The 18,681-nt window shown below is 42.0% G+C and overlaps 2 protein-coding genes across 2 annotated transcripts; one reads left to right on the forward strand and one right to left on the reverse strand.

The window, feature by feature from the left end:
• The first annotated feature begins 838 nt into the window (after positions 1–838).
• LOC135550990 (stanniocalcin-2-like) lies at positions 839–5,837 on the forward strand. The gene is made up of 4 exons (XM_064982332.1): positions 839–1,110; positions 2,256–2,398; positions 3,232–3,443; positions 3,581–5,837. The coding sequence occupies exons 1-4, from the start codon at positions 966–968 to the stop codon at positions 3,957–3,959; spliced, it is 879 nt and encodes a 292-aa protein (XP_064838404.1). The 5' UTR covers positions 839–965; the 3' UTR covers positions 3,960–5,837.
• Positions 5,838–8,114: 2,277 nt separating this feature from the next.
• Positions 8,115–10,598, reverse strand: LOC135550992 (vesicle transport protein SEC20-like). Its single transcript, XM_064982336.1, has 6 exons — positions 10,506–10,598; positions 10,192–10,284; positions 10,005–10,096; positions 9,800–9,904; positions 9,475–9,593; positions 8,115–8,996 (listed from the first exon to the last, which is right to left on the reverse strand). Exons 1-6 carry the CDS (start codon positions 10,587–10,589, stop codon positions 8,800–8,802), a joined length of 690 nt encoding a protein of 229 aa, XP_064838408.1. The 5' UTR covers positions 10,590–10,598; the 3' UTR covers positions 8,115–8,799.
• Between the last annotated feature and the right edge of the window lie 8,083 nt (positions 10,599–18,681).

Raw genomic sequence — 18,681 nt, forward strand, 5'->3', positions numbered from 1 at the left:
GCTACATCGGTCTATGGCTGAGCTGAGTGGGGTGTCATTTTGTCATATACAAAATATGTGGGGGCAGCAGGGTAGCCTAGTGGTTAGAGTGTTGAACTAGTAACTGAAAGGTTGCAAGTTCAAATCCCCGAGCTGACAAAGTACAATACTTTCATTCTGCCCCTGAACAGGCAGTTAACCCACTGTTCCGAGGCTGTCATTGAACATAAGAATTTGTTCTTAACTGACTTGCCTAGTTAAATAAAATCACTTGTGTGTTTTGCCTACATTGATATTTACATTTGGTGAACATTTTTGTAAATTCTGTCACTTTGGTTGTTGGAACTATCTTTTGTATGGGGAACTTGGGCTTCATCAAGGTTTATTTGTGAATACATCTGGCTTTAATAATGTGACTACCCATCCACTGACCTCACCACAAGTCACTCCATGCAGTCCATAAGCATCTATTGTACATTTCTCTGGGTATGTACAAACTATTCTAACATTTTATTCTGTGTTTTTCAAGTGCCACCTCAGCAGCAGCAATTACTAAAAAATACTAGATGTGAATAACAACAAATGATTCAGAAGTTGAACCAAAAGAAAAAACCTAACCCCACCCTTACATTGTATTATTACAGAGAATAATAAAAAAAAAACATGATATCAATGCACCACTGCGTTGGTAATATGTCACTAATTGCTTCTAATTATTCAGTACAGGATAGGCGAATATTTAATTGAGCGTACGCCCTTTAAACTTGGTGGTGGATGCCTGCCACTGTGATTGGTCGGCAGCCACGAATGACAGCACCTGCTTAGCTACTTAATCAAAACTGACACGAGTTGAGGGAGATATAGGAAGCATCATACCCTCTCCGTACTCACTCTCGACATTAATGCGCGGTTCCAAGCTGAACTTAATTCAAAAGTAATATTTTTCTAAATTTCCTTTTTTTTTTTTTGAGTGCGTAATAGTGCAAATGGAGATGCTACTTACATTTTCTTTAGCGCTCTTTTTAATAGCGTTTCAGCAATTATTGGCGACAGATCCAATCGAATTTCACGAAATCCCTCAAGACAAACATTTGAACCAGCCGAAAAGACGACTATCACTGCAAAACACAGGTAAGTGAATGCTACTGTGTATTGCATGTTTAAATTAATAATTCGGATTATAACTTTTTAAACAGGTGAACTCAAAAAATAAAATAAAGATTCCCTGCTTGAATTCTGAGTTTCACATTCTGTCACGAGCCAAAATTACAAAATCAATAATTCTATGACAACATGTATTTTGGGGTTATTTAGTCTCATGTGGAGAAGTTGATTTCAATGTGGATAACTCTTTTTACGAAATTGTGACACACACACACACACACACACACCTGTGGTCGAAATGTGGTTTTATCATAGTCTGTTCCTACGCAGGTACCCAGTGATCTCTAGTTCTGTCACTTCACTGTAATTCCATACGCCTAGTGGCCAGCTCTTTTCCAAGCACCTTCCTGTTTCAATGCCAACACAAGCTCTGACAGCAAGCTGTTTTTACCCCGGCGCACGCACACCAGCGGGAATATGATAACAATTTTAGAAATTGTATCATTGTTATGATACATTTGCATGTTTTCGATTATTTTATTTGCGCCCTATATGACCTGTCATCAGTTTTGATAAGAAACATAAATGCCAAGGTGGTAGATTGTGTAGACTACAAAGGAATGATTATATTGTTTTGACATTTCTAACTAGGTTACTTGAATGTTTGCTATTGGTTTGATTTTTCTTTTTTTTTTAAACGCGCAAGTTGCCATTTGTGTTCAATTACGCACAAATGCATTGAATGGAAGCTCATGTTTTATTTTTCGATCAAAGCCGTTATGACACTAGCAATGCATTGATGTACTTTTGCCTATCCCCTGCGTTTATGTAATCACCGATACAATGCCGCATGGCTCTCAGGCACTCGAATGGTCCCAGCATTCCATCTTCCTAGTCGTCATCACTGGTGTAACCCTATTGCAATTGTGAAAGCTATTTGCTTAATTGGCTACTAAATCATGGACTTTTTTTATTTTTTTTAAATCTCTACTGTATTTGGAACATGATCACTATTGAAAGTATTAGTAAAAATTAGGGATTTTTTTTCTCATCCCCCTAGCAACCACCACATTGGCACTAGGTCAATTTCTGCATTATTATTAAAAAGCTACTGTTCCCTTGTAGTTTTCACATGCTCTCCCTGATGTTCACTAACGTGTTCTCTCCATCAGCGGAGATCCAGCACTGTCTGGTGAATGCTGGGGATGTGGGCTGTGGCATGTTCGAATGCTTCAACAACAACTCGTGTGAAATCCAAGGCCTACATGACATCTGTATGACATTTCTTCACAATGCTGGCAAGTTTGACTCCCAGGTATATCCCACTTCTTCCAAACCTCCCAACTAACCTCCTGGATTGTGAGTGACTCAGGAGTATTTCTATTGTAGAGGGTTAAAGAAAGTGACAGTATCCCCATGCCCTACTACAGCTTACATGCATTACATGCTTTATGGAACTGTATAAACATGTGTTGTGCTATAACTAATAAGCACAACACAATTTGGAAATTGCCACTTCAGATGTATAGCTTTGACCATTATGGAAATTTGGTTTATGAATATTTGTCACGCAAATTGCCAGTTGTCATAATAAGAAAATAAGCTACAACATACCTAGCATTGGGCCAGTAACCAAAAGGTCGCTGGTTTACTTTCCCGAGCCAGCAAGGTGGGAAAAATCTGCTGCTCTGCCCTTGCGCAAGACCATTAACCGCTAACAATAAATGCTCCCTGGGTGAGGATGTCAATTTAAGGCAGCCCCCCCCCCCCCCCCCCCCCCCCACACACACCTCTCTGGGTTAAATGTGAAAGACATTTTGGTTGAAAGCATTGTGCAACTGACTAGGTATCCCCCTTCACAATACAGCTTTGGAGACACTCGTCTCAAACAACTAGATTTGACCACTTGGAATTTTTGAAAATTAAGCTTCTCTCAACTATTACCAACTTTAGCATCTTCATGTAAAAATGAAACTGCTATTGGGTGAACCATCTACTTGAAAATAAAGTTTAATCCCCCCCGCTAAAATAAATGTAAGAGGATATGACAATTACAACTTCAGTTCATGGTTATTGTCCATAATTGTCAGCTATACTATTGTACCAGCCCTAAGGTGACGTCAACCTTTGTTATGTTGAACTCTAAAGGGGAAGTCCTTCATCAAGGATGCCCTGAAGTGCATGGCCCACGGCCTGAGGCACCGGTTCAGCTGTGTGAGCAGGAAGTGCCTGGCGGTGAACGAGATGGTGTTCCAGCTGCAGAGAGAGTGCTACGTCAAACACAACCTTTGTTCTGCTGTCAGGGAGAACGTCAACGTCATGGTGGAGATGATCCACTTCCAGGACCTCTTCCCCAAAGGGTGGGCATGAGGCCTTCCATTTCATACTAAACCCATTCAGTGTAGTACATTTTAATGGTCCAGAGTCCACATGCTCTGAATTAAATTACTATAGTAATCTGCATTCAGAAATATAATTGTTCCTCTTCCTATGTCAGGCCTCATGTGGAGCTGGTGAACATCCTGCTGGGATGTGGTGAGGAGGTGAGGACGGCTATAGCACGGCGAGTGAGGATGCAGTGTGAGCTGAACTGGGGGGCCCTGTGTGGCAGCCTGAGCCTGTGCTCCCTGGGCCGCTCAGATGACCCCCAACACATCACTGTCCCTTCTGCCTCTCTGCAGGGCAGGAGCACACTGCCCCCTGCTGGCCAGCTCTCCCTCCCCAACACCGAACAGGACCAACCAAGAACAGACCAGCTAGGTGACGAGGGGAGCCTTCACCCCTCTGAGAGTCTCAGTCAGAATCCCCTGGATGACGCCACAGACCCTGGGGTCGCTCTGCCTGGTCAAGCACCCAGTACCGCCGTCCAGGGGTGAAACAGAGTGCAAGGTCCCTAGCATGAACACGCAACAGATAAGCCCCTAACCTCTGACCCACGTTTCCCCCTCAAGCAACCCTACTACAGACTACCTCTTACCCCCTTTCCCCTCAAGCAACCCCACTACAGATGACTCTGACCCCCCCCCTCCCCTGAAACAACCCTACTACAGACGACCTCTGTTGTAAACAAGGAAGAGTAATGACCGTGTACCATGCTTCTCCATTCATACTCTCCTAAATGGTACAGGTGACAGGGTTTATTTGGTCAAATGTAGATTTTGAGGCCTTGTTTTTCAATAATTCCTTGTTTTTAATTACAAGTGATATTCAAAACATATTTTAAAGTAACATTTATTTCATTTGATTCCTTTTTTAAAAGTAAATCATGGGCATATCAATCTTACAGTATAAACCATTTATACAGATCCAGGTATCTGTTAGTTCAGTAAAGATGTAAGAGTTCGTCACAGCAAGGACTCTATTGGAACTGGTTGGAAGTTCTTACACTTCTTCCCAAAATTGTGACTGCAATATTCCAGGTTTAGCTAGACATTAACTTGGTATTACACACAAAGTTATGACTTATAGTTTGATAAATTAGGTTTTTAAAGAGCCCTTACACTTAATTAAACCCACATCTTGGATGGCTGACTCACTCTAGGTCCTATTTTTCTAGGTATCCAGAAGATGAGGTAAATTTATAAGTAAACTGTCTATTGTGTTTTACATTCTGTCAACTAGTTTCAATACTGCATTTGTTTTAACTAAATACTAGCGCTACCGTAAATAAACTTGTGTAGAGAATTGTGCTTACGCAAGCTGTCGCTGTTTCTGCGGAAACTATTTATTTGCAAGTACAAAAGTGAACCGTACAACTCAATGTCACATCAACTCTGCAAAGAGAAGTCCATTACTGGCCCATATGATGCCTTGTGTGATGTCTCATCACAAGTAACAGCTTGGCTGACAAGTGGCCCTTCTACCACAATCAGGAAAGCTCATTTAAAAAGATCTCACAACCATAAACTCAAACATGGTAATGCATGTTCACTCAAAGGCAAACATAAGGAAACCTCAGGTGTTATAACAAAACAATGAGACCCATCAAAATGTATTAGTTAAATGGAATGGTGAGTCTTAGCCTGTTCTCACTGAGGCCTTCGTTTATATGTATCAGGGTCTACTGCAATTTTTCATTTTTCACACAGGATGACCACAGAATGTCTTGTCAAACATTTTCAAATCTGACAGTTTGAATGTTTTTACTAGCTTTTGATCCAACTAGCTAGCTTGTCCTTTAGTAGTAACCTCAATAGTACTCCAAGTAACCTACCTCACCAGTCATGCCAGCTCTAGAGATGTTTAATACGGGACACTTTCAGAGGACATTGAACTGGTATGAATACAACAGACACTCTGCTATCTCACACATTCATTTTTTTATTACTTTTTTTTTTTTACACATTTTGTACAGTTGGCTTGTATGATGTGGATTTTCTTTTGGTATGTCCAGTTGTGCATGTGTAAGATGAGCATCAACTGCCCTCTACACAACTTCTGTCAGTACTATCGGCTAAATGTCAAGTGGATGACTGCATTCAGACTCTGTACTTGAAAACAGCAACTTATTTCTTACGAAGTTTGATTCAATGTCTATTTAACTTTTATTTATTTTGACTACTTTTCTTATGCTATGCATTACCTTTTATTTGTGGTGTAGGGTTAGGCCTTGATACAAGCAAACTACCATTTTATACTTTTCATTTTAGTTATTTTGGACATTAAACATTTCAGATACTTTGCTGTTTTAAATCTATGACAATGCATTGTAATCATTTTATAAGCATATTGTTGAATAAAACTAACAAATTCTACTAGTTGGATTGAGTCTCATCTCAGTGCAAATTGTTAAATCTAACGTAAATGACACTGACGTGCAGAACAATCAACGTAAGGTTGCGCAAAAGTTGTATCGCGTCAATATTGTAAAATTTGCCAAAATCAGATGTACATAGACAACATCTGTGCATAATACTGTTGCTTACTGCCATCTACTGGTAGGACATATTGGGGGACTCGAAAGTGGACACTATTCAGCCACCCCAATATTTACTGAGCGAGAGACTAGTCACCCTCAATTCGTTCAAGTTTAAAAAATATTCACATGACCCTATTTTTAAATGTCTTGAACACCCTCTCATAGACTTGCCTCATGTTTACGACCACAAATAACCATAGCGGCCCTGTTTATGAAATATTGACTTCTGTGGCAAATTCGCTGCCGCTACGGGCCAGAAGGCTGAGGGTTTGCCGGTCAGCCCAGATGAGAACTCTCCCTGGAGCCTGTTTCATTACACTACGATCAGCTAGGGGTTAATCAGATTTATAGTTATATAAAATATATGCAACAATTTCCACGTTTCTCTGCACCAACCAATGAAGCATACCGACTACGGACACTTGTAGGTTTACCCAGTATAGAAGGTTTGGTTGACATTTTCCGAATGTTAGACTTTTTGGTGTTTTGTAGCATGTCGCTTTTCATTCAATTGTCCGCTGCACAGTTTGGATTGATTTTATTTGTCATTTAAATACATATACACTTTTCAAATGACTCGGATTGCACAAAATTGGGGACATATTTCTATCGTGACCCCTTAAATAAAATAACAAATATATTTACATTAAATTTTGCTCAAAGGGGCAAACCTCGTATGATTGTCAATGATAATGCAACGTATTCCCTTATAATGCCAGTCACAGGTCTTTTTGTTTGGCTACTGAACAAAAACAAATGTAACGCAACAATTTCAAAGAATGCGTTTTAACCCACAAGGATGTATTACAGACAAACTGCTCACTAACAAGTATGTAAACAATTTTGTGCACAAAATGAGAGAAATACTCTTTTTGTGCGTATGGAACATTTCTGGGATCTTCTATTTCAGCTAATGAAACATGGGACCAACACTTTACATGTTGCTTTATATTTGTGTTCAGCGTAGATGGATATTTTTGTCTATGTAATGTGTCTATCAACCTCCAGATAAGTATAAGGGGAGAGATTAAGTACAATTCTTACAAGCTTGTTTGGGTGGTAGCTTAATTTTCAGACGTTTGGGGCTGCTGATGAATCATGTTTAGGCATATTCAAAGTGACACTGGACTAGTGAGTTGCCAGAGTCTCTAGGGTGTCTATAGCTAGGTTTCCTTCCAATTGGCGACAGATTTATGTGAATATTCAAAAACCTTCAAAAAAAAATGCCATTTCAGAGTTTCCTTTAGAAAAATTTGGCGCTAGACAACATGACAGGGAAGATTTTAATATACTGGACAAATTACAAATTTAATGGGCATTCAGATCCAACACAGCTAGCACCATCAATAAACAAGGGATGTTTGCCAAATGAGACACATTTACATGTCCTTAAAAACAGCCTATGACAAAAACCCTATTCCTTGTGTTTCGATGTGTAGCATATGCAAAACTTTATAGCCTATTATCTGGGGGGATTTCTAAAACAATAATTGTCCACCTCAAGAGTTCAGGTCTCAGAGATTTGAGCACTAAATGTATCAGGGCACTGCATGCAAAGACCTACAGGCTGAGTTGTCTACTGTATGATATTCATATTTTAATATATAAACAAAGAGAAGCTTAGGCCTAACCTCAGAGAGATGGAGATATGCCGGTGGCATGCTACGACACAGGCATGCTACGACACAGGCATGCTACGACACAGGCATGCTACGACACAGGCATGCTACGACACCGGCATGCTACGACACAGGCATGCTACGACACAGGCATGCTACGACACCGACATGCATTTCTTAATGTCAGATGGCTACTGCATCTGCTATACAGATAGACATACAGGAGGAGGGTAATTTGTTAATTTCTCTGAATATTTTGTATAAAGATAAGCATTATATTAAAGGAGTAACTCTGGTAGGTCTGAAACTTCCTCACCTCAAGTTCAACTGTTATTTGGACCGCCAAGGCGCACTGCCTTCATATCGTAGGCCTGGGTAGCTAAAGCTTCATAATAGCCACACCATACCTAAACTTTATTATGGTACATGTATATCTGTCCTTATGTGAAAGTGAAGACAGAGCTTTCAGCTAGCTAGCAATAATTAAAAGAGACTTGAGAAACATATTTGTTTATTCAAAATGTTGTAAAACAGTTGATTCTTTTATACAATAAGTAGTCTCTCACAACAATTTGCTAAATACATGTGTTTTGGGAACACTATTCCATCAGCAATACAGATCTACAGTAACCATTTCCTTCTTGTTGTATATGGACTACGGCCAGGTTGTACATTCCAGGTAAACTGTACAGTAAGAATAAGTAGGGCAATGGGATAAAAAAAAAATATATATTTTAAAAAGTGCCCCTGCCAGCTATGAGCCCTTAAACAAGGTTATTCCTCTGTGGTATAGATAGATAATGCATGTCAGCCTGACAGCTCTGCAGACAGCCTGACACAGTTCTGCAGACAGCCTGACACAGTTCTGGGCCAGTGATCGAATCCCCGAGCCGACAAGGTAAAAATCTGTCGTTCAGCCCCTGAACAAGGCAGTTAACTCATTGTTCCTAGTCAATCATTGTAAATAAGAATTTGTTCTTAACTTAATTGCCTAGTTAAATAAAGGTTAAATAAAACATTTAAAAAAAATAGTCTGACAGTTCTGTAGACAGTCTGGGGAAGGTGCATAATGGAAATGCACAAGACAGGCATGACTGTAGTTATATTACAGACAGTTTTGGACAGATATCAAGGGACAAAAAAAAATAATGAATAACAGGAAATTGCTCACAGTTCTCTCTAAATGAATGGGAACAGCCTTTTTTTCAAAATGTACAAGACAGTGGCTAAAAACAAAGCCACTGCTAGAAAGATGAGTAGTTTGTCAGTCAATTCTCGTCTGTTATATTTTGAGATCAGTTTCCTTCCCAAATGTATGGTTCCTGTCATGGCTTTGAACTCTTCATCAGTTTCCAGGACTGTTCTTGAAGACGTAGCTACATACAGGAGAAAATGTGTACATAATGACTCATTTATCCTAGATTAATAAGAGCGTTGCTGGGATGAATTACAAAAAGTGCTGGAAATGCAAAGTATTCTAGACTAGTGGACAAAGCCTAGCACCAACAGGGACACTAGGGGCAGTATGCCAAAAGGACGAGGCTGTGAATATTTGTGTGCTCACTTTCCAGCAATTTATGTATTGTACTATAGTGTATTGGCTTTGTGTATTTTGTATGTGAACATCACAACATACATTTTCAGATAAATGGACAATAGAGTTATCATATCTTTGTTTGGTTGTAGGTTCGATTCCCGGGACCACCCATAAGTAAAAATGTATGCAAGTATGACTAAGTCGCTTTGGATAAAAACATTGCAAAATGGCATATATTATTATTGTAGGTCTGCAAGCCCTAACCATTGGCACCCATTTTGTGACTGTTCTCCCTTCCCGAATGAGTAGTCTCTTACCCAGAGTGCCGATGGTCTCCTCGCTCTGCGACACCGACTGAGCCATCATACGACTGATGCTCATCAGGCTCTCTGTGATATCACCGGATGTCTGGACCAAACTCTCCTTAGTTGCTTTTCTGAGAGGGGACACACACTGCAATTAATTCCAATGCAATTCCAACTTTCTGTCCCTGTCAAAGGGGTATTTGTCCACTTGCACGTTAATACGTTTCTTGAAAAAGTGCAGAAGAAAGCTGTGACGAATGAGGATTGCAGGAATCAGAAACTGGACATATAGAGGGTTAATAAAGCAGCTGTGAGTGAAGAGAAGAGCAACACACACCGTTGTCGCACAGTGGAGTCTCCACCATACAACAGCTCATCTTTCTCAAGGTTGTCAATGGACAGTTTACATGCCAGGTTTGCCTTCCTCCAAGCTGTCTGGTTACTGTAGAGGGAATATTTTGAAAATATTCAGTTAAGGAATTCCAAGAGGAATTGTGAGATCAATTACATTTTAAATATGAATCTGGATTCCAATCTCATACCTCAGCATCTGTCTACGATTACTCTCTGTCTCACTCAAGATGGCTTGTTTTTCTGTTTCTCGGTCTTGTTCCTTGGCCATTTGCTCCATATTCTGTGAATTGAATGTATAGGTCAGAAGAGTTTTATCTAGCTGATCACAATGAATGAGATGTAAAGTAAGTTAAACTAATGCATTGAATTACATACCTGGATTCTCAGTCGTAGCTGATTGAATCGCTCTTTTACTTCGGAGTTGAAATCCATCAACACACTTTGTGGCCCCGGACATTCTCTAATGTCCTAAGCAAGATAAGATACATACTTTTTAAACTTTAACTGACCATTCAATACAATCCACATTTGTTTAATAGTTTATTGCATCGCTTTCTCTCAACAATTACAGTAGCTCGCTAGGCTAGGTTAGTTTGCCAAATGTACACTGACTTGTCCCCCAATCACAAATTGAAATTACACAAAATGAATAAAAAAAAATAAGTAAACAGTTAATAAAATATAGCTACCTGAATGAGAGCTTTAATTTCGAGATCATATTTGATTATTTCTTGTCCACAAATTCGGACGTGGACGTCCTGGGAAGAGGCCATTTCTGTTGTTGTACGGCAAACCACAAATCCAAAAAGTGCGTGCTATTTGAAGCGCGTTTTTCAATGAAAAGATTGGGTGTTCAATATAAATGGGAAATGCATTATATGCAATATTAATATAACTAATGAACACATCGTATTAAAAATATATATAGCATAAGCAGCTGTGCATAGTCTATATATGAAAAGTACTTATTTGAATAATCTTTTGCTATTTGCCTCGTGGCTCCCGTATGCTTTGTTGAATAAAAACCTTCTTTACCCAACCGTTGGACAGACTATCTTTGTTCCCACACTCGGGACTAATCCTGATAGATATCAGTGTGGTGTTTTCTGTAATGACCATAGTGATCACTGTTTTATAGACTGTGTTCGTAATGGTTTCTCAGTGAAACGACATGTCCTGCTTTGTCATAGACACTTGCTAAAAAACGTTAATTCCTTTGTGAACTGGCCTCTGTAAAATGGTATAGAATCAGCTTGATCCCCTCTGATCCCCTTCTTTTTTTGATATTTTCAGTGTTATTGTTAACAAACACACCCCATCAAGAAAATTAGAATTAAAAACAGGTTCAGCCCCTGGTTCGAATGTGATCTGGCAGAGTTACTCCACCTCAAGAATTGCATTTGGTGAAAGGCTCGGCACATGCATACTCAGGCTGACTGGCTCTCGTTCAGGCAAATGAGAAATAAGTGCACTCAGGCTATCCGGAAGGCCAAAGTTAGTTACTTTAAGGACCTCTTCTCTCTCTGTGGGTCTAATCCCAAGAAGTTCTGGAAAACGGTTAGAGACCTGGAGAATAAACCCTCCTCCTCAGCTGCTCATGTTCCTTAATGTTGATGATGTGGTTGTTACTGACAAGGATCACATGGCTGAGCTCTTTAATCACCACTTCATTAAGTCAGGATTCCTATTTGACTCAACCATGCCTCCTTGCCCGTCCAACATTTCCTTATATGCCACCCCTTCTAATGCGACTATCCTCAATGCTTCTCCCTCTTTTCCCCCTGCCCCACTACAAAGTGTCTCCCTGCAGGCAGTCACCTAGTCCGAGGTGCTGAAGGAGCTCCTTAAACGTGACCCCAAAAAAACATCTGGGTCAGATGGTTTAGATCCTTTCTTCTTTAAGGTTGCTGCCCCTATCATCACCAACCCTATCTCTGACCTTTTAACCTGTATCTCCTTTCTGGGGAGGTTCCCATTGCTTGGAAGGCAGCCACGGTTTGTCCTATATTTAAAGGGGGAGATCAAGCTGATCCTAACTGTTATAGGCCTATTTATATTTTGTCCTGTTTATCAAAAGTGTTGGAAAAACTTGTCAATAATCAATTGACTGGCTTTCTTGATGTCTATAGTATTCTCTCGGGTATGCAATCGGGTTTCTGCTCAGGTTATGGATGTGTCCCTGCCACCTTTAAGGTCCTCAATGATGTCACCATTGCCCTTGATTCTAAGCAATGTGCTATTTTTATTGACTTGGCCAAAACTTTTGATACGGTAGACCATTCCGTTCTTGTGGGCCGGCTAAGGAGTATTGGTGTCTCTGAGGAGTCTTTGGCCTGGTTTGCTAACTACCTCTCGAAGAGTGCAGGGTATAAAGTCAGAAAATCTGCTGTCTCAGCCACTGCCTGTCACCAAGGGAGTACCCCCAAGGCTCAATCCTAGGCCCCACGCTCTTCTCAATTTACATCAACAACATAGCTCAGGCAGTAGGAATCTGTCTCATCCATTTATATGCAGATGATACAGCCTTATACTCAGCTAGACCTTCCCTAGATTGTGTGTTAAATGCTCCACAGCAAAGCTTTCTTAGTGGCCAACAAGCTTTCTCTACTTTTAACCTTGTTCTGAACACCTCCAAAACAAAGGTCATGTGGTTTGGTAAGAAGAATGCCCCTCTCCCCACAGATGTGATTACTACTTCTGAGGGTTTAGAGCTTGAGGTGGTCACCTCATACAAGTACCTGGGAGCAGTGGCAGATTTAGGTATGGGCTACATGGGCAGCCGCCCAGGGCAGCATCTTGCCGGGGTCGGCACTGTGCGCCCTAAGAAAAACATTTGGAATGGTGACATTTGCGCGATCAGTTTTCTATCGCTCATTTGCACGTGACGTAAATGATATCATGTCACCGTGTGGGACTGTGGGTCAATTAACCTTGTCAGAGTGGGAGCCCTGATTCTAGTTTGTGAGCTAGGCAGGCTACTGCCTGGGAAGGTCTCCCACTCAGAAGTACGAGATGGGGAGGGGGGCGGGGGTAGGTTGACCTCAGGTCTCCCCACTGGAAGCCCGAGGTAGGGGGAGCGGGGAATCTATCAAATAGCGCACCTCTAACTTTGTACAATACTAATGAAATTAGTACAATCAGTCACACTGCGAAATGCTACCAAATAAACCACAATTCATCCATAATAGTTTGAATATATAGTTTCACAGACATGTAGTTGCATTTTTTTCTGGTTTGTGTGAAATCGTTAAGAACAATATAAAACCAGTCTTCACACCACCAAGGTGAATTGGTTTAGTCTTGACTCTTGGTTGACAGTGTTGGGGGATGGGTAATGTAGTCTTGACTCTTGGTTGACAGTGTTGGGGGATGGGTAATGTAGTCTTGACTCTTGGTTGACAGTGTTGGGGGATGGGTAATGTATTGATGCTTGAGTGCAAAATCAACACAAATGGATAAGAAAAGGTCTAAGCCATCAGGTGTCCAGTTTAGGAAAAAGAGGAAAGAAGAGGAGCAGAAACTCGTGAAAGATAAAGCTATGCAGCTATGTCCTCTCTTTATGACTATAATATTATGCATTTAATGAAATAGACTAGTATAACACTTAGCCTATGTTGCTTTCTATGCTATTACACATACAGTGGGGAGAACAAGTATTTGATACACTGCCAATTTTGCAGGTTTTCATACTTACAAAGCATGTAGAGGTCTGTAATTTTTGTCATAGGTACACTTCAACTGTGAGAGACGGAATCTAAAACAAAAATCCAGAAAATCACATTGTATGAGTTTTAAGTAATTAATTTGCATTTTATTGCATGACAAGTATTTGATCACCTACCAACCAGTAAGAATTCCAGCTCTCACAGACCTGTTAGTTTTTATTTAAGAAGCCCACCTGTTCTCCACTCATTACCTGTATTTACTGCACCTGTTTGAACTCGTTACCTGTATAAAAGACACCTGTTCACACACTCAATCAAACAGACTCCAACCTCTCCACAATGGCCAAGACCAGAGAGGGTGTAAGGACATCAGGGATCAAATTGTAGACATGCACAAGACTGGGATGGGCTACAGGACAATAGGCAAGCAGCTTGGTGAGAAGGCAACAACTGTTGGCGCAATTATTTGAAAATGGAAGAAGTTGAAGCTGATGGTCAATCACCCTCGGTCTGGGGCTCCATGCAAGATCTCACCTCGTGAGGAAGGTGAGGGATAAGCCCAGAACTACACGGCAGGACCTGGTCAATGACCAAAAGAGAGCTGGGACCACAGTCTCAAAGAAAACCATTAGTAACACACTACGCCGTCATGGATTAAAATCCTGCAGCGCACGCAAGGTCCCCCTGCTCAAGCCAGCGCATGTCCAGGCCCGTCTGAAGTTTGCCGATGACCATCTGGATGATCCAGAGGAGGAATGGGAGAAGGTCATGTGGTCTGATGAGACAAAAATAGAGCTTTTTGGTCTAAATTCCACTCGCTGTGTTTGGAGGAAGAAGGATGAGTACAACCCCCAAGAACACCATCCCAACCGTGAAGCATGGAGGTGGAAACATAATTCTTTGGGGATACTTTTCTGCAAAGGGGACAGGACGACTGCACTGTACTGAGGGGAGGATGGATGGGGCCATGTATCGCGATATCTTGGCCAACAACCTCCTTTCCTCAGTAAGAGCATTGAAGCTGGGTCTTCCAGCATGACAACGACCTGAAACACACAGCCAGGGTAACTAAGGAGTGGCTCTGTAAGAAGCATCTCAAGGTCCTGGAGTGGCCTAGCCAGTCTCCAGACCTGAACCCAATAGAAACTCTTTGGAGGGAGTTGAAAGTCCGTATTGCCCAGTGACAGCCCCGAAATCTGGAGGTCTGTATGGAGGAGTGGGCCAAAATCCCTGCTGCAGTATGTGCAAACCTAGTCAAGAACTACAGGAAATGTATGATCTCTGTAATTGCAAACAAAGGTTTCTGTACCAAATATTAAGTTCTGCTTTTCTGATGTATCAAATACTTATGTCATGCAATAAAATAAAGAAATTACTTAAATCATACAATGTGATTTTCTGGATTTTTGTTTTAAGATTCCGTCTCTCACAGTTGAAGTATACCTATGATAAAAATTACAGACCTCTACATGCTTTGTAAGTAGGAAAACCTGCAAAATCGGCAGTGTATCAAATACTTGTTCTCCCCACTGAAGGGCGACAATATTCAGTTTTCTGTCCAACTAGCTTACATAACATTGGATATAATTTCACATGATAATGTGTGTAGCCTGCAGCAAAACGATTAAAACCTAACTAGCACATTCTTGATTTGGTTAACGTTCACTGAGGTGACATCATAAAGGTTTTCTGTGATGGTATTGACTAGGTCCTGAGCTCAGTAAGGAGGCTAACTTAAAAGACGTCTATATTATGCTTATATTTTGTACCTTTTGTGATATATTGAGTATTTTGGGGTGTCTCATGCCTAGAATTAGCCAATGAGGTTGTATGGTTCATTTGGTTCCTATCTGAAAGTTTGATAAATTGTGCATAATGACATGTATATTTAATTGTGCAACAAATGTATTTAGGGTGTCAGACTCAAATACTGTATTTCAATGCAAATTCAGGGGTACTTCTGAAATATTTTGGAGCACCGTCTGGCACTGGCCAGGATGAAGAGCCATCCACCTCCTCAGCCACACAGGCCTCTTCAGAAATGATCTCAGAGCCTCAAGATGAGGAGCCATCCACCTCCTCAGACACACAGGCCTCTTCACAAAAGTTGTCTGAGCCTGAGGATGAGGATGAAGACCCATTTGCTTCCACTTCTACCCAGCAGGAGCCTTCAGGTGTGTTTGTGCGCACGCACGTGTGTGTGTGTGTGTGTGTGTGTGTGTGTGTGTGTGTGTGTGTGTGTGTGTGTGTGTGTGTGTGTGTGTGTGTGTGTGTGTGTGTGTGTGTGTGTGTGTGTGTGTGTGTGTGTGTGTGTGTGTGTGTGTGTGTGTGTGTGTGTGTGTGTGTGTGTGTGTGTGTGTGTGTGTGTGTGTGTGTGTGTGTGTGTGTGTGTGTGGGTACACGCACATGTGTTTATGTGTGCATTCCTGCATAACATAAACAAAATAAATAATTTCCTCTCGCAAAGTTTCAAGTTTCCATATTGTAGGTAACAATGACGATTTTATTATTATTGGGTATGTATGTGGGATGATCCACCACTATAAATGCGGTGAATAACGTGTTTAAAGTAATGTCCATGTGTTCTCCATTAGAAATGCCTGTAGCAGCATCCCCACCAAATCCTGTTGCTGAGGATGAACCCCTGTCTACAGACCCTGCTGACTGAGGACTAACCACTGTCTACAGACCCTGCTGACTGAGGACTAACCACTGTCTACAGACCCTGCTGACTGAGGACTAACCACTGTCTACAGACCCTGCTGACTGAGGACTAACCACTGTCTACAGACCCTGCTGACTGAGGACTAACCACTGTCTACAGACCCTGCTGACTGAGGACTAACCACTGTCTACAGACCCTGCTGACTGAGGACTAACCACTGTCTACAGACCCTGCTGACTGAGGATGAACCCCTGTCTACAGACCCTGCTGACTGAGGACTAACCACTGTCTACAGACCCTGCTGACTGAGGACTAACCACTGTCTACAGACCCTGCTGACTGAGGACTAACCACTGTCTACAGACCCTGCTGACTGAGGACTAACCACTGTCTACAGACCCTGCTGACTGAGGACTAACCACTGTCTACAGACCCTGCTGACTGAGGACTAACCACTGTCTATAGACCCTGCTGACTAAGGACTAACCACTGTCTACAGACCCTGCTGACTGAGGACTAACCACTGTCTACAGACCCTGCTGACTGAGGACTAACCACTGTCTACAGACCCTGCTGACTGAGGACTAACCACTGTCTACAGACCCTGCTGACTGAGGACTAACCACTGTCTACAGACCCTGCTGACTGAGGACTAACCACTGTCTACAGACCCTGCTGACTGAGGACTAACCACTGTCTACAGACCCTGCTGACTGGCCTTCTGTTCTGACTGACAGAATTTGGACACAACTAGTTTGCAGAGGACCAAGTGAGGTACCACCTAACTTTGTTTTCCCAAGGAATGAGAGTGATGGACGTTGCCACCACCAGTATTTCAGGAAGACCTTGGTGAGTGGTAAAAAAAATCTCTAGAATTTGGTTGGTGTATTATTTTAAAGAAACAAAAGCCTCTTCTGCTTCTAAGAAGAAAATTAATTGAGCAAACTCAGGTCTGACAGACTGAAAACATGCACCTTCTTTGCTGACTTCACACGACAGCAGCCCAGAACACCAAAACTGCATGAAAACATGTAAAGAACTGGCAATGAAGATCAAAAAAGGGGAAACAATTGATAAGCATGAGATGGAGAGAGGTGTTGACACGTCTGACTGCTATTGTGCACTCTCTGGCAATTAGAAATCTGACACTAAGGGGCCACATAAATACAGCTCTCCATCAAATGGACATATCCTCAAAGAGGTTGAACTGATGGCACAATTTGATCCAGTCATGAAAGAGCACATTAACCGTGTCCAAAAAGGGACCTCAAGTCACACCACCTTGGCTACCAAATACAGAATGAACTCATTGATTTGTTGAGCAGCATTTCAATAACGTTGAGAGACATCAAGCTGGCAGAATTCTTCTCTATCATTCTAGATTACACCTCAGATGTCAGCCACACTGAACAGTTGTCCGCTGTGATTAGAATTGTCACTGAAGGAGGAGCCCCACATAAAGGAACATTTTATGGGTTTTTTTGGAGGCAGAGGAGTCCACGTGCCAACATTTGGCATCCGCGATTCTCAAAAGATTAGAGGAGCTAAAAATTCATTTTGAGGACTGCAGAGGACAGTCTTATGATAATGGGGTCAACACGAGAGGCAAAAACAAAGGTATCCAAGCCAGACTCCTGGAAATGAATCAGAGAGCTCTATTTATGCCATGTGGGGCTCACACATTGAACCTGGATGTGGCTGATGCTGCTAAAAGTTCTGTCAATGCCACAGGTTACTTTGGCATCATAAAAACAAACGTTACACCTTGTTCTCAGCCACATGTGGACATCACTTTGAAGATGTGGACTGAGACAAGGTGGGAGAGTAAAGTTAAGAGTGTTGAGCCAATGAGGTATCAGACAGCAGAGGTGAGAGAGACACTGAGGAATCAGACAGCAGAGGTGAGAGAGACACTGAGGTATCAGACAGCAGCAGTGAGAGAGACACTAAGGTATCAGACAGCAGAGGTGAGAGAGACACTGAGGTATCAGGCAGCAGAGGTGAGAGAGACACTGAGGTATCAGACAGCAGAGGTGAGAGAGACACTGAGGTATCAGGCAGCAGCGGTGAGAGAGGCACTGAGGTATCAGGCAGCAGAGGTGTGAGAGACACTGAGGTATCAGGCAGCAGCGGTGAGAGAGACACTGAGGTATCAGGCAGCAGTGAGAGAGACACAGGTATCAGGCAGCAGCGGTGAGAGAGACACTGAGGTATCAGGAGCAGCGGTGAGAGAGACACTGAGGTATCAGGCAGCAGCGGTGAGAGAGACACTGAGGTATCAGACAGCAGAGGTGTGAGAGACACTGAGGTATCAGGCAGCAGACACTGAGGTATCAGACAGCAGAGGTGAGAGAGACACTGAGGTATCAGGCAGCAGCGGTGAGAGAGGCACTGAGGTATCAGGCAGCAGCAGTGAGAGAGACACTGAGGTGTCAGACAGCAGCAGTGAGAGAGGCACTGAGGTATCAGGCAGCAGAGGTGAGAGAGACACTGATTGAGGTGAGGGATTAAACCAAAGACCCTGTGATTAAAGAT

This window comes from Oncorhynchus masou, chromosome 12, assembly GCF_036934945.1.
Source record: "Oncorhynchus masou masou isolate Uvic2021 chromosome 12, UVic_Omas_1.1, whole genome shotgun sequence".
Taxonomy (NCBI): Eukaryota; Metazoa; Chordata; class Actinopteri; order Salmoniformes; family Salmonidae; genus Oncorhynchus; species Oncorhynchus masou.